General features: G+C 50.6%; 5 protein-coding genes across 5 annotated transcripts; 3 read left to right on the plus strand and 2 right to left on the minus strand.

The window, feature by feature from the left end:
• Positions 1-52: 52 nt before the first annotated feature.
• On the minus strand, positions 53-1,427 carry P170DRAFT_367162 (methionine aminopeptidase MAP1; the record flags this gene model as incomplete). Its single annotated transcript, XM_024844794.1, has 3 exons — positions 53-724; positions 804-1,205; positions 1,290-1,427. The coding sequence occupies 3 exons, from the start codon at positions 1,425-1,427 to the stop codon at positions 53-55; spliced, it is 1,212 nt and encodes a 403-aa protein (XP_024700630.1).
• A 237-nt stretch (positions 1,428-1,664) lies between these two features.
• On the minus strand, positions 1,665-3,763 carry P170DRAFT_392079 (argininosuccinate synthase). Its single transcript, XM_024845957.1, has 12 exons — positions 3,633-3,763; positions 3,533-3,571; positions 3,330-3,485; positions 2,991-3,283; positions 2,926-2,944; positions 2,848-2,880; positions 2,538-2,804; positions 2,445-2,489; positions 2,316-2,397; positions 2,216-2,270; positions 2,001-2,167; positions 1,665-1,949 (listed from the first exon to the last, which is right to left on the minus strand). Exons 1-12 carry the CDS (start codon positions 3,670-3,672, stop codon positions 1,892-1,894), a joined length of 1,254 nt encoding a protein of 417 aa, XP_024700631.1. The 5' UTR covers positions 3,673-3,763; the 3' UTR covers positions 1,665-1,891.
• A 255-nt stretch (positions 3,764-4,018) lies between these two features.
• Positions 4,019-5,434, plus strand: P170DRAFT_440467 (alpha/beta-hydrolase). The gene is made up of 3 exons (XM_024850087.1): positions 4,019-4,651; positions 4,707-5,147; positions 5,205-5,434. Exons 1-3 carry the CDS (start codon positions 4,450-4,452, stop codon positions 5,411-5,413), a joined length of 852 nt encoding a protein of 283 aa, XP_024700632.1. The 5' UTR covers positions 4,019-4,449; the 3' UTR covers positions 5,414-5,434.
• Positions 5,435-6,134: 700 nt separating this feature from the next.
• On the plus strand, positions 6,135-7,950 carry P170DRAFT_513354 (glycoside hydrolase family 75 protein). Its single transcript, XM_024855100.1, has 5 exons — positions 6,135-6,588; positions 6,644-6,995; positions 7,050-7,507; positions 7,569-7,649; positions 7,721-7,950. Exons 1-4 carry the CDS (start codon positions 6,340-6,342, stop codon positions 7,572-7,574), a joined length of 1,065 nt encoding a protein of 354 aa, XP_024700633.1. The 5' UTR covers positions 6,135-6,339; the 3' UTR covers positions 7,575-7,649; positions 7,721-7,950.
• Positions 7,951-9,596: 1,646 nt separating this feature from the next.
• P170DRAFT_467859 (putative catechol dioxygenase) lies at positions 9,597-11,043 on the plus strand. The gene is made up of 2 exons (XM_024852497.1): positions 9,597-10,204; positions 10,269-11,043. The coding sequence occupies exons 1-2, from the start codon at positions 9,954-9,956 to the stop codon at positions 10,957-10,959; spliced, it is 942 nt and encodes a 313-aa protein (XP_024700634.1). The 5' UTR covers positions 9,597-9,953; the 3' UTR covers positions 10,960-11,043.
• The last annotated feature ends 1,518 nt before the right edge of the window (positions 11,044-12,561 follow it).

A 12,561-nucleotide genomic window follows, 5' to 3' on the forward strand; every position in this document is an offset into this window, starting at 1 on the left:
AGTCTGCACTCTATCCAGCCGAGTCTAATAGCACGTCTCCAAAGAGGGGAGATCACGCCTCGGTCTTCGCATCCTTGGACTCCTCAACAACAGGCATGGGGACAGGGCCACCGGGTGAGGTGGGAAGACGAGCAGTTAAGACCTCAACGCCGTCTTCTGTCACCAGAAGAGTGTGCTCAAATTGCGCGGATAGAGACCCGTCGGCCGTGGTGCTGGTCCAGTCATCGGGCCACGTGCGATCACGGTGGGTTCCGATGTTGATCATAGGCTCAATCGTGAAGCACATGCCGGGTTTGGCGGTACCCACGGCCTTGTTCTTACCATAGTGGGGAACGTTGGGAGCGCAGTGGAACAGCTGGTTGATACCGTGACCGCAGTAGCTCTTCACGACACTGCAGTTGCGGCTCTTCGCGTGTTTCTCGATCACATTTCCGGGGTCCCGGAAAAGCATGCCGGGCTTCACCAGCTCGATGGATTTATCCAAGCATTCTCGGGAAGTCTCGACAACACGAACGGCGTCTGGGTTCGCAAGGGCCTTGTCTCCGACATAGTAGGTTTCGTTGAGATCACCGTGGTAGCCGTTGTGATACAGGGTCACGTCGATGTTGATGATGTCGCCGTCCTCGAGAGGTCTTTGGTCGGGAATACCGTGGCAGATGGTCTCGTTGATCGAAGTGCAGACGGACTTGGGGAAATGCACGTAGTTCAAGGGCGAAGGATAGGACTAGATTAGGTTCAGTATCGTCACATCGTCCTATGAGTACATCTGCCATCAGAGTGGCCGATGCCGGCAAATCACTTACCTCGCGTTCTATGCAAGCATTGTGCACCACCTCGTCGATGTGGTCGGTGGTAATTCCGGGCTTCAATTCCGCCGCGGCGATATCCAAGACCTCACGAGCCAGGCGGCAAACCTTCCGCATGCCCTCCTGCTGCTCCTTGTTCAAGATGGTGATATTCCGCTGGCCAAGGAACTTCTGCTCCGAGCGAGGGATGCCGTCCTTGGCATAGTCGGGATGGGGAATGGTTTTGGGGATCGTTCTCGTGGCAGACAAGGGGTACACAGGTCTCAATGATCCGGCGAAAGGATAAGAGGGGAAAGGATTAAATTGTCCCGTTGCTGGATCTGGTTCAGAAACTACCTTCGGAGGGAATAGGTTGGTGAGGAAATTACTCTTCGAGTTATGGAGGGTCTTGTGCTCGCCCTGTATTACCGGTGGTTAGCAAGTACTCGGAGTGGCAACACGGGGAACACACGTGAGCCCGAATGGTCACGCAAGGCCGCCTACCCAGCTCCGCTTGAAACAGTCTTGCGAGCAAAAGAAGCTATCATTGCCCATCTTGAGACATGTCGGACACTGTAGGGTCCCGGCAGCTTTCTCGCAATTCACCCCCATACATTTCCGTGGCGCAGCCTCGGTAACCATTGTGAGACAGTAAGAAAATAAAAAGTCAAGGGTCCAAGGGGGGTTCGTTAAAGAAAGGCAGGTGATTAAGGCGGATGATTGCGACTGGAGGGAAAAAACTAGGAACTCCCCGCGACCTGGCCCAATTACCAACGGGGCTAACCGCAATTGGAATGACCCGACGCCCAAGACGGCTTAGCGCGGAAATCTTATCGCGCTGATTCAGCGTTATCGCGTTTCTTATAGGCGCGCGGCAGAACACCACATCGTCTGCCGATTCTTGTAGCGATCTTCGCTCGCTCAACAATCCATACTCCGCAATACTCCGTGTTCTCAAGATATTCATAACCGAAACCTCTAAATTTTTGTACCACATCATATCATAGCCATACCTACATGACACAAAACCACATTACTCTGTGCTCAAAAATTAATTTTATCTAACAAAACCTATCCAATCCATTCCTTTCCTTTCCTTTTTCCGCTTAAGCACGGCTGAGAGACTCGCCCTCCTCGGCCTTCTGGAGGCCGTATTTCTTGAGACTATTATCTGTTAGTTGAATATTGAAGATAAGATCGAATACAAGGACGTACCGGATCGACTGGATGGCAACGAAGCCGGTCGTGTCGGTGGGCTCAAAGTCCTCCAGCGAGTCCATGGAGGCTTCCTCGGCGGAGTAGAGCTTCTCGGTGTGGCTGGAACGGCCGAGGACGTAGGCGTTGCCCTTGTACAGGCGCACGCGGACTTGGCCGTTGACGCGCTAGGATCGTTAGCATCGAAGAGAAAGCGGGGGATGGGCTAAGGCTACCTTCTGGCTGTAGACGAGACTGTTCTCGATGAATTCACGCTCGGCACTGAAGTAGCTGCACGATGTTAGAGGCGTTCGCGACATAGAGCATTATACTTACTAGCCGTTGTAGAGCTGGATGGACCAGTTGTGGGTGACGAACTGGTCACGGAGGGCGCGGACCTGGCCGTCCAGGACGAGACCTGCGATAGTTAGATTCAGCTACTCGCACGGCATAAGAGAAACTTACCCTCCAGGTCAAGGTGGGCATCGCGCAGGATGGTCATGGCGGGGGCTAATCTGTTAGCTACCATATCTTAAGACTCAAGGTGTCTAAACCTACAGTCGTAGCAGCCGCGGCTCTTCAGACCGATAAATCGGTTCTCAACGATATCAATACGGCCGATGGCGTGGGTGTATCCGAGCTTGTTAAGGGCGTTAAACAGCTCGACCGGGTCGGTATACTGCTTCTCAGGGGTAGTGACCTTGACGGGGATACCTTTCTCAAACTCAATGCTGATATCGGTGGGCTCGTTAGGGGCGTTCAAGGGGTCGTTGGTCATGGTCCACATGTCGGAGGGAGGAGTGTGGTCAGGATCCTCGAGGACACCTGAAAGGTTAGACGCGTCGATTAGATAAAATGGGTAACTTACCAGCCTCGTAACTGCAGTGGGCAGAGTTGGCATCTTACTAATTAGCATTATTCAGACAAACGGGAAGGACGGACTAACCCATTGACCAAGGCTTGGCCTACAGAATATTAGCACAGTTCATCAGATCATGAATTGATACATACCTTGGTAGAGGTGACCGGGATGCCGGTCTGAGCAGCGTAGTCCAGCAGGTCGTTACGGCCGGCGAAACGCTTGAAGAACTTGGGATCACGCCACGGGGCGATAATTTTAATGGAGGGCTGAATGGCGTAGAAAGCCAATTCGAAACGGACCTGGTCATTACCCTTGCCAGTGGCACCGTGTGAGACGAACTGACAGCCTTCGCGCTGAGCAGCGCGCATCTGAGCGCGAGCGATGACGGGGCGGGCCAAGCTGGTACCGAGGAGGTAACGGCCCTCATAGATGGCATTGCACTCTGACTCTGTTATTACCACTCTTGTGTATCAGAGGATGGCTCTTACGGATGGCGGGGAAGCAGAGCTCGGTGACAAATTCCCGACGGAGGTCCTCAATAATCATCTTCTTAGCGCCAATCTTTAGAGCCTTCTCTTCAACGGCGGCCCAGTCCTCCTCCTGGCCGACGTTGCCGAGGAAGCAGACGACATCGTAGCCCTCTTCTGTTAATCGTTAGCGGAGGATATATTGGCAGCGAGAGGGAAAATACCGATCAGCCAGCGCAGAATGCAGCTGGTATCGAGACCGCCTATGGAAATGGTGTTAGTCAAGTTCTCCAGGTCAATTGAGCCAGTGCGGGGCAGACGTACCTGAGTAGGCCAAACAGACACGAGGCTTAGCGTCGGACATTGTAATGGATGGATGTGGAGAGGAGTAAGGAAAGAGGAATGAGGAATGAGAGTAGACCAGGACGTTCGGAGAAATGAGAGGGACGGAAGGAGAGAGGAATAGATAAAAGAACTGGCGGTGGGGTCCCCATGCGGTATCGGGACTGACTCACGTCCCGTGACTCACGCCGGGGTCGGTGCACGTGATACTTTATGCTGAGTCAGCACTCGACTAATCGGATTGCAATGGGCGTTGACGCGCGGTAAGGGAAGAATGGATTGACCGGCGGTGGGACCTGGCAGAAAGGGGACTTTAACACCCCGGCGCCTTCTCAATTCTTATCTAAATCATCATCATCATAGTTGAGGTCGGTTCTAATCTCCAGTAGAGGAGTTCGAAGCCTTACAGAGCTTATCCTTCGTGTTTCGTCAACGCCGGATGACTCAGCCGCAGTGGGACATCACCAGAAAATGTCAAGAACTTCGATCATGCCCTGAATGTCTGCTCAAGGCACAGATACATTACCTTCTACCAGAAATTTGAGACAAGTTCAATTTATCCAGCGGAAAGCTAGCGTCGCGAAATTTTGAGCTCAGGGTTGGATAGAATGCTCCAACATAATGGATTTCAAATGCAGTAGCTCTGGGGCCGAAAGCCCAACACCAAGGAGTTAGCGTGGGATAGTCGGGGTTAAGCCTTGGATGGCCGCATGCTAAGCATTCGGAGCCTTGCCTGGGCGGATATACCGGCGATAGCTCTCCGGCAGGCGGCCGTAACCCTGCCATCTTTCGCTTCATCATGCCTATAAAGGTCTGGCGGAAGCCTCGAGTACATGCTTTGATTCATCCAGCTTCCCTTTACTGCTCGACTGTTCATCGCCACTGCCATTGCATTGCTGCTCTCATCTTCGGGATGACCTCCAACGCTCCGTCGCGCTGCTGCACTGTCGGCTTTCTTCACGAGGGGGAAGCGAGAGGGGAGATCCGAGATATTGGGCATAGTAGTCCATCCCCGTTGATACGTCTTTGACCAGACCTGACTGACCGGGACTCTAGTCTCCGCGTACTTTGCGTATCCCCCCAACCTTTCGACCCAGAATGCGATCCTTATTCTGACCGATGTCATCGGGCATCGTCTGATCAATGCCCAGCTGATCGCGGACCAATTCGCTGCCCAGGGCTACTTTGCGGTGATGCCCGACCTTTTTGCCGGGGATTCGGTCCCCATCAATCGCCCCGCGGGGTTCAACATCATGGATTGGGTGCAGAACCATCTGCCACCACAAACGGAGCCCATCATCGAAACAGTGCTCGATGAGATGCGTGGCAAGCTAGGTTGCCGGCGCGTCGGAGGCGTTGGCTACTGCTTTGGTGGTAAGTACGTGTGTCGCTATCTCAAGCCTGGCCGGCTGGATGTCGGATTTATCGCGCATCCCACCATGGTAGAACCCGACGAGCTCCGGGGAATCGAAGGGCCCCTCAGCATTGCTGCTGCCGGTTAGTTGGATTCACGCCCTCAAGTTTGTCCCTGTCGTTGCTGACATGATCATCCAGTCCGTGATTTTGTTTTTACCCCAGCCAAACGCCACGAGAGCGAGGAGATTCTCGATGGACTAGAGGTGCCGTACCAGATCAATACATTCTCCCATGTGGAGCATGGGTTTGCAGTACGTTGTGACATAAGTCAATGTCGCCAGAAGTATGCAAAAGAGCAAGCATTCAGCCAGGCTGTATCGTGGTTTAACAAGTATCTCGTGGAGTAATAAAGAATCTATTCTATGAACTAATATATACATCCTTTATCTGATCTTTGTGAGTTGGTCAGATCAGTTTAGCTGTATTGAATACGAATAACTCAACAAGCAGGTTGTAGGGCCTGACACAGTAGCTGATCTACCTTATGAACCAGTGGTCCTGCCTCCGCCCGTGGATATCGAAATCATACGAAATCGATCGTCATCGATTTCTCGCTCAATTCAACACTTGAGAAGGCATAAATAGGACCTGTAGATAGCTGGTATTGAGGTCTTCAACACCTTTCGCGGTGACTGTGCCTTACACGCACCGAGCAACTTCACATCGCGCGAGGATTGCCAGACGGACAGTAGACCTAATTTCTCCAGGATTTTCTTAGGCAGCCATATTCCTGGCGAGCCCGAGGTAGACAATATGATATGCGGATTGCGATGGGATGAGTCGAAGGCGGCAGGGATGATGTAAAGAGAAGAAGAAGAGGGGGGAAGAAAAAGGAGAAAAAGGTAGGGGAAGTTGACTAAAGTAGTTAATCTTACTTTTAAGATCTGCGGGCTTTCTATAGGGCTGAACTACCTGTCTGGGTCTAGCGCGTGTATGCCTGTACGTATTTTATGTTCTGTATGTATCTGATTTCTGCCATCTTCCATCCTCTGGGCTTCATGATGATTCTCGCGAGCGGCTCGTCCCATGGTTTGCAGCGGCATCTACTCCGTAATAATGACCACAATACCTACCTCATAATGACTGGCCGATCACCGCTGGTGACTCATAACGCTTTTCAATTCTTCTCGCACTTCCTCTACTTTGTTCTTCTCATCTACTCCACATCTGGAGAAACAAGACCTCCACTCGCAAAATAACTAAAGTATACTATCCTCCATTCCCCCTTGTCTCTCCCCTAGATTATCTACCAACCCCTATACCACACCACAAGATGCGAGCTTCCTCTCTCGCCGTGTTTGCTTGCGTCTTACGCCAAGCTGCTGCTGCTGCCTTGATGGCTCGTGGCAGCCTAAAAGAAACCCCCAAAGCCAGCGAATTCGCGGCCGATTCTACTATCCCTGTTCTGCAGCTCCAGTCGGCGGCTGCAAGCGCGAGCGACGAGGCCGCGTTTTATCCCCTCAGTCAAGATAATCAGGGAACAAAGTCGACGATCTACAAGGACTGGTCGACTTTTAGCAAGGTGCGTACTGGCGAACAGTCTGTTCTAATCTACTAGTACTGATATCTTTGAATAGGGATCTGCTTTCATGTGGATCGCAGACATGGATGTTGACTGCGATGGACTAGACTACGGTTGTAAGGGCAACCCCGACGGTCTTCCTAAGACTAACTGGGGTGCTCTGTCGGCTTATCATGTCCCTTTCATTGTTGTCCCGGATGATTTCATGGTGGTTAACCAGCATGATCTTCCCGAAAATAACGTTGCCGCCGTTATCTGCAACGGGAAAATGTATTATGGAATTCTGGGAGATTCTAACGGTGACACTCCCCTTGTTACTGGAGAAGCCTCCTGGCTGATGGCCAGAACATGTTTCCCGGATGATAACCTGGATGGGAATAAGGGTCACTCGGACCCGGATGTCATATGTACGTGCCCTTCGTCTGGTATTTAAAGTATGATGACTGACCGATTAATTATAGATATCGTTTTTACCGGTAAAGACGCTGTCCTTCCCAGCAGCGCAATAAACCAGAACTATATCACCAATTTTGGTACTTTGAGGTCGATGGGTAATAAGCTTGCATCCGACCTCGTGTCAAGCCTGGCTCTATCGGAAGGAAATTCCAGTACTTCCTCAGTCACTTCGGGCACATCAAGTACCACTACCTCTACTTCCAAAGCACCTCCGACCCCTACCGATGCCACTTGCTCGGACTGCGAAGGTAGCCAGGAAAGCTCCTCCTCATCTCTCTCCCCACCCTCTTTGACAAGCCTCCTTCCGACCAGCTCGTCATTGGCTAACGTGGGAAACTGCTTCAAGGAACCGTCTGCTCTGATGGTGACAGCTGTGCTTATGGGCTGGTTTGCATCGATGGAACTTGCACCCCTAGTGATGCCAATGGCGACGATGGTGATGAGAACGATGAAGGTGGCGAAGGTAAATCAAACTAACAGATACGATGACGCCTGACCAGCTGCTAATCAGATGGGGTGTCAAGGAATGAGAGGCTATGACGACAACGGTGATAGAGATAGCGATAACAACGACGACGACGAAGAGTGAATCAGATCGTGATATTGTATGTGTATATCCTAACAATCCGACCTTGCGGCAAATGTTGACCAGTTTCATTTAAATTTCTGTTAAAAGAAAATTCAGAAAACGAGACATCACAATTACGACGGCACCAACCAGGTTGCTTCTAACCTTATTCAAATAAGAGAAACTAGAGAAAGCAGAATTTCATGTTATGCTATTTCTTTGGGAAATATCTGATGGGATTGGGAGGACTCGGGTGGAGCAGGACCTTGGATTTTGGGCTTTTGCTTTTGCGATATACCCGTTTTACTGTTGTATTTAGAAGATTCTTGCTTGGAGGCGTTAGCATCGGAAGCTGCCCGATACTTTGGAATTCAATTTGGCTACAATCAGCTTCGTTAGCAGCCCCACCAGCTGTGAAGCACGGCCATTTGCTCAATGATCATCGATTTGGAAGTAACTATAATTTCAACGTAGTGCTTCTTTTACTCCTAGACTAAAATAGTCGTAATTTTTGGGTCCTCTCATCATTACAGCAATGTCCCCAGAGGGATTGAGGAAGGCCCTTGTATGTTAAACTGGTTGACCGTCAATACTGCCATTCAAAAACAACAACAATCTCAACGCGAATTGAAATTTTGAAATTTCTCAACGACCACCACGCCGAAAGGCTTCAGACTCTGCTAGTTTGCTATTCACTCCAGCCGCTATTAATTAATCTCTTTTTTCAAGGGGCTTTTTAAGATAATTAGGGCGAAAGTGTCGTGGCCCCTCCTTTTCCGGGCTGCCGACCAGGGGCCCGATATCACAACCGCATAGTAACTCCAGTTAAGTAACTTAAGCCTTACCCTCTGAACTGTTGTAGAGACAGAGATTATCCGCACTTATAATTAACAAGTACTAACTATAACTTTAGGGGCCACCCTGCAGCGCCCTACCTATGATATTATAGTAAATAAGATTTCTATAAAGTCCTTCGGGGACCTTACTGACCCCAAAGAACGCGAACGAGTAGCTATAACGCTGCTTAACAAGAATACCGAGATATAAAGACTATCCAGCCCGAAGATCAGCCATATTGTAAGGCCCTTGTGAGATATAATTAGTTCTGAATCATCCTTCGCGGATGATCCGGCTAGTAGTGAAGCGGGAGAACAAGGGGGATTAGATAAGCTTGTACATAAATAGACGCACAGCAGCGATGCGGTAGAAGTAAGTTTCTTGACACCTCCAAAGACCCCCCTACGTTCCAAACACCTAGACGAAGATAGGGCCTTACCCTCCTCCGCCGCAAGCTCGGTCGAACGGAATCTCATGAAGTGGCAACTTCTGTCCTGTTCCTGTACAAGGAATCCCTCAACCAGTAGCTGAGTCAGCGCACAAGGAATAGTTAGTTAGTATCTTCCCTCGGGGGGAAATATATTTGTCGTGGCAGTATTTACTATGCCATCTATCAAGTTCGCGTCAAGTCTTCTCCGCGAGCCAGTAGAAAGCAGGGTGATGATTATTTGGCTAAATATAACACGAAATATTATTCCGACTCGAGACATGGCATGATTTGGCGCTTCTATATTCTTCCCCGGGTGGTTTGGACAGATCCCCATGCAGCCGGCACGTGCGGAGAGAAGCCCGGATGATTAAGCAGAACAGCAGCCGGGCCGGAAGAGCAACTGACTAATGAGCGTTCAGCGAGAACAGCTGATGCGGAAGGAACGGCCAGGTCACGGGACTGGAGTAACGGGGAGGGACTTCCATCTGATGAATGGATGATCCCGCCTGAACCTGCGGTAAGGCAGGCGGTCAGGCCGGGGTTGACAACGCTGTCGAGCTGACTGGCAGGATGGCAAAATATGCCTCAGGCAGGCAGCCCACCCCGCCAATCCCGGGGAGGCAAAGAGATTTTACCCGTGCGGGTAAAATCTACTCCGGCTGCTCCCCCGCACAGGGAGTCTGGCGCTGCACGTAATAATAATGTCAGGGTCGCGGGCTGGCAAATGATCTTCCTCCCGCTGCATTTCGGCTGTTCGAGGCTTGGGGATTTCCCCAACCGCAACCGCCTTCGCGTCGGCATGTACCAGCGGTTCCCTTAACCTTTGCGATCACTACTGTCTCCCCCACAGCCACGGGTAGCCGAATTTATTTGCCGTCACCGTCACTGGTCCTTACAATTCCCTGGAGATAACTGGCTTGCCACGGCCCCGTCAGGTTCGCATATAAAGTCCTTCACAATCCCCTTCTGGGACACCTTTTTTTTTAAAAAAAAAAAATCTACATCCTATCCCAGTTACCCCGGACTTTTCTCTTTTTAACTCCCCGTCAACACACTCTTATACAACCACACACAATGTCCACCACTCGCGAATTCGACCCCAACTTCACTCCCTATGTGATCAATTCCATGGGCCCCAAGACTCCCGAGCGCACGCGCGTGCTGCTGGGTTCTCTGATCAAGCACATCCATGAGTTCGCTCGCGAGGTCGAGCTGACGCCCGCTGAGTGGATGCTTGGCGTGGAATTCATCAACTCGATTGGCAAGATCAGCACCCCCATTCGCAACGAGTGCCACCGGATCTGCGACGTTATTGGTCTGGAGTCGTAAGTTCAATGTGCAAAGTTTATTTTGTCAGAGACCAGTCCAAGCTGACCATGCTAATTTCAGCCTCGTCGATGAAATCGCCAACAAGATCGTCACCGAACAGGGCGTCTCTCCTACCTCCAACGTCATCCTCGGCCCCTTCTGGTCGCCCAACGCCCCCTTCCGCAGCCTCGGCGACTCCATCATCCAAAACCCCAACCCCAACGGCCAAGTCACCTACATGCACGGTGTGCTGAAGGACATGGAGACCGGCGCGCCCATCGAAGGCGCCGTCCTTGATATCTGGCAGGCCTCGGCAAACGGACAGTACGATTTCCAGGACCCCAACCAGACCGAGAACAACCTGCGCGGCAAGTTCCGCTCCAACGAGAAGGGCGAGTTCTGGTGGTACTGCTACCACCCCACTCCGTACTCGCTGCCCACCGACGGCCCCGCCGGTGTGCTGCTGAACCTGATGGACCGTTCGCCGATGCGCCCGGCCCACATCCATCTGATGATCACCCACCCCAACTACGCCACCGTTATCAACCAGATCTACCCCAGCGACGATCCCCATCTTGACATCGACTCTGTGTTTGCCGTGAAGGATGATCTTGTCGTGGACTTCAAGCCCAAGACCGATGATCCCAAGGCTTCGTTGGATCTCGAATACAACGTCAACATGGCGCTCAAGAAGCACCACCCGAACCCCAACTCGGCGCCCCCGGTGTCCTCGTTCGAGCGGCACAACAAGGCTGCAAGCCAGAAGCTATAGAGGGTTGATAGAAGGTGGTTCTTGTTGATGCATTTTTCTTACTGTACAGGTATAGCATTTGTCAGAATTTAAGCGATTTTCGAGAACAATAATTGTTATCCAGCGTTAATCTCTAATATTGACCGACTTCTTGAAATTAGGCCACTTCCTATCTTATTATCACCTTTTACACCTATCGGAAACCCTCCAGGCCGCAGGTTTTTATACACATCGCGTGGCTTACCCACCTCTCTGCCTAACAGAACCGCAAATACTCAGCTTTAGTTATTAAATTCATAAACGGTAAACCCCAGGCACGCCAATAAGATAATCAAGAAGGGGACTATTTAGGATAATAATATCTAGACTACCCTATTATAAAATTAATCTACACGTATTATTATTACTTTAACTACTAGTAATACAGCTTCATAAGAATTATCTGTTTAAATAAGCTTACTTATAGTCTCTACTTCGGTGTTATGGGATAGATCCCTGGGGCCTGCAGTACTCGGCTGACGCATCAACACACACAAAACCTTTGCGCACCCGAGGCCCCCTTTCTGAACACCAGTTATTCCTTCTTGTGTATATGGCGAGGTAGACCTTAGCTCAAGGCTATCACCCCTAACCTTCGGGGACTACAAGACCCGCGGATGCCCGGAGTAGGCTAATTATAGCCAGGGGCGTAAATATATAGGCTGTAAAAAGATATACACTGCTTAGTACCGAGGGTATCTAAGATATGTAATAGAGGCGGAACGGGTGCAGGCTGTAGTAATTTATTAACAGTCTTTTTATTATATCCTCCCTTATCTGTAAGACTTTCAGTACACCACGGGTAGCGACGCGGTGACCTCTAGCTCTCATCCAACAGTGGGGGCCTCCAGGGCCCCCTCCAGCAATCGGAGGGATCGGTCTGCCAGCAGACCAGCCGCACGAGACCGCTCTACAGTGGGTTGAAGGTGACCCTTTCTAAAAGGCTCCTAAGCCTCCTATACTAGAGAAATAGGGCAGTAATCAAGCTATCTGGCTATTGATTGAGGGTTTCAAAGAGGATTCCGTGTGTAGGAACAGGACAGAAGTTGCCGGAAGTAGGGGATTCCGTTCGACCGAGTCAGCGGAGGAGGGTGGCCTTGAGGGCCCTATCTTCTCTAAGGTCTGCAATGTAGGGAGCTCTTCGGAGGTGTCAAGAAACTTGGATTCTACTGCATCGCTTCAGTGCGGCTTTTTATCTACAAGCTTATCTAATCCTCCCTGTTCGCCCTGCTTAACTATATCTCCTTAAAAGCACTGAAGTAGAATATAACTGGCGGCTGGCCCCCTCTATTTAAAGGACCCGGCGCAGGTGTAGTGGGAAAGTAGAGTAGCCTATGTGCTTGCCCTTTGGGAGATGCCCTTCCTGTGTATTATTAAAGGCACGGAGGAGGTAATCTGGGCTTATAAAGAGGCCTGCTGGAGCACGCCTATGAGATAAATATAATATTTAGATAGGAGCGGCTACTATAGGCAGGTAAATATTGCAGTAGTCTTGATCTGAGCTAGCAGGATTAATAAGAAGTATTTAAATACCGAGCGGGGCTTTACAGTGTACATGAGTAAGCTAAAAAGGGCCCGAATAGT

This window comes from Aspergillus steynii, assembly GCF_002849105.1.
Source record: "Aspergillus steynii IBT 23096 chromosome Unknown P170scaffold_8, whole genome shotgun sequence".
Lineage (NCBI taxonomy): Eukaryota > Fungi > Ascomycota > Eurotiomycetes > Eurotiales > Aspergillaceae > Aspergillus > Aspergillus steynii.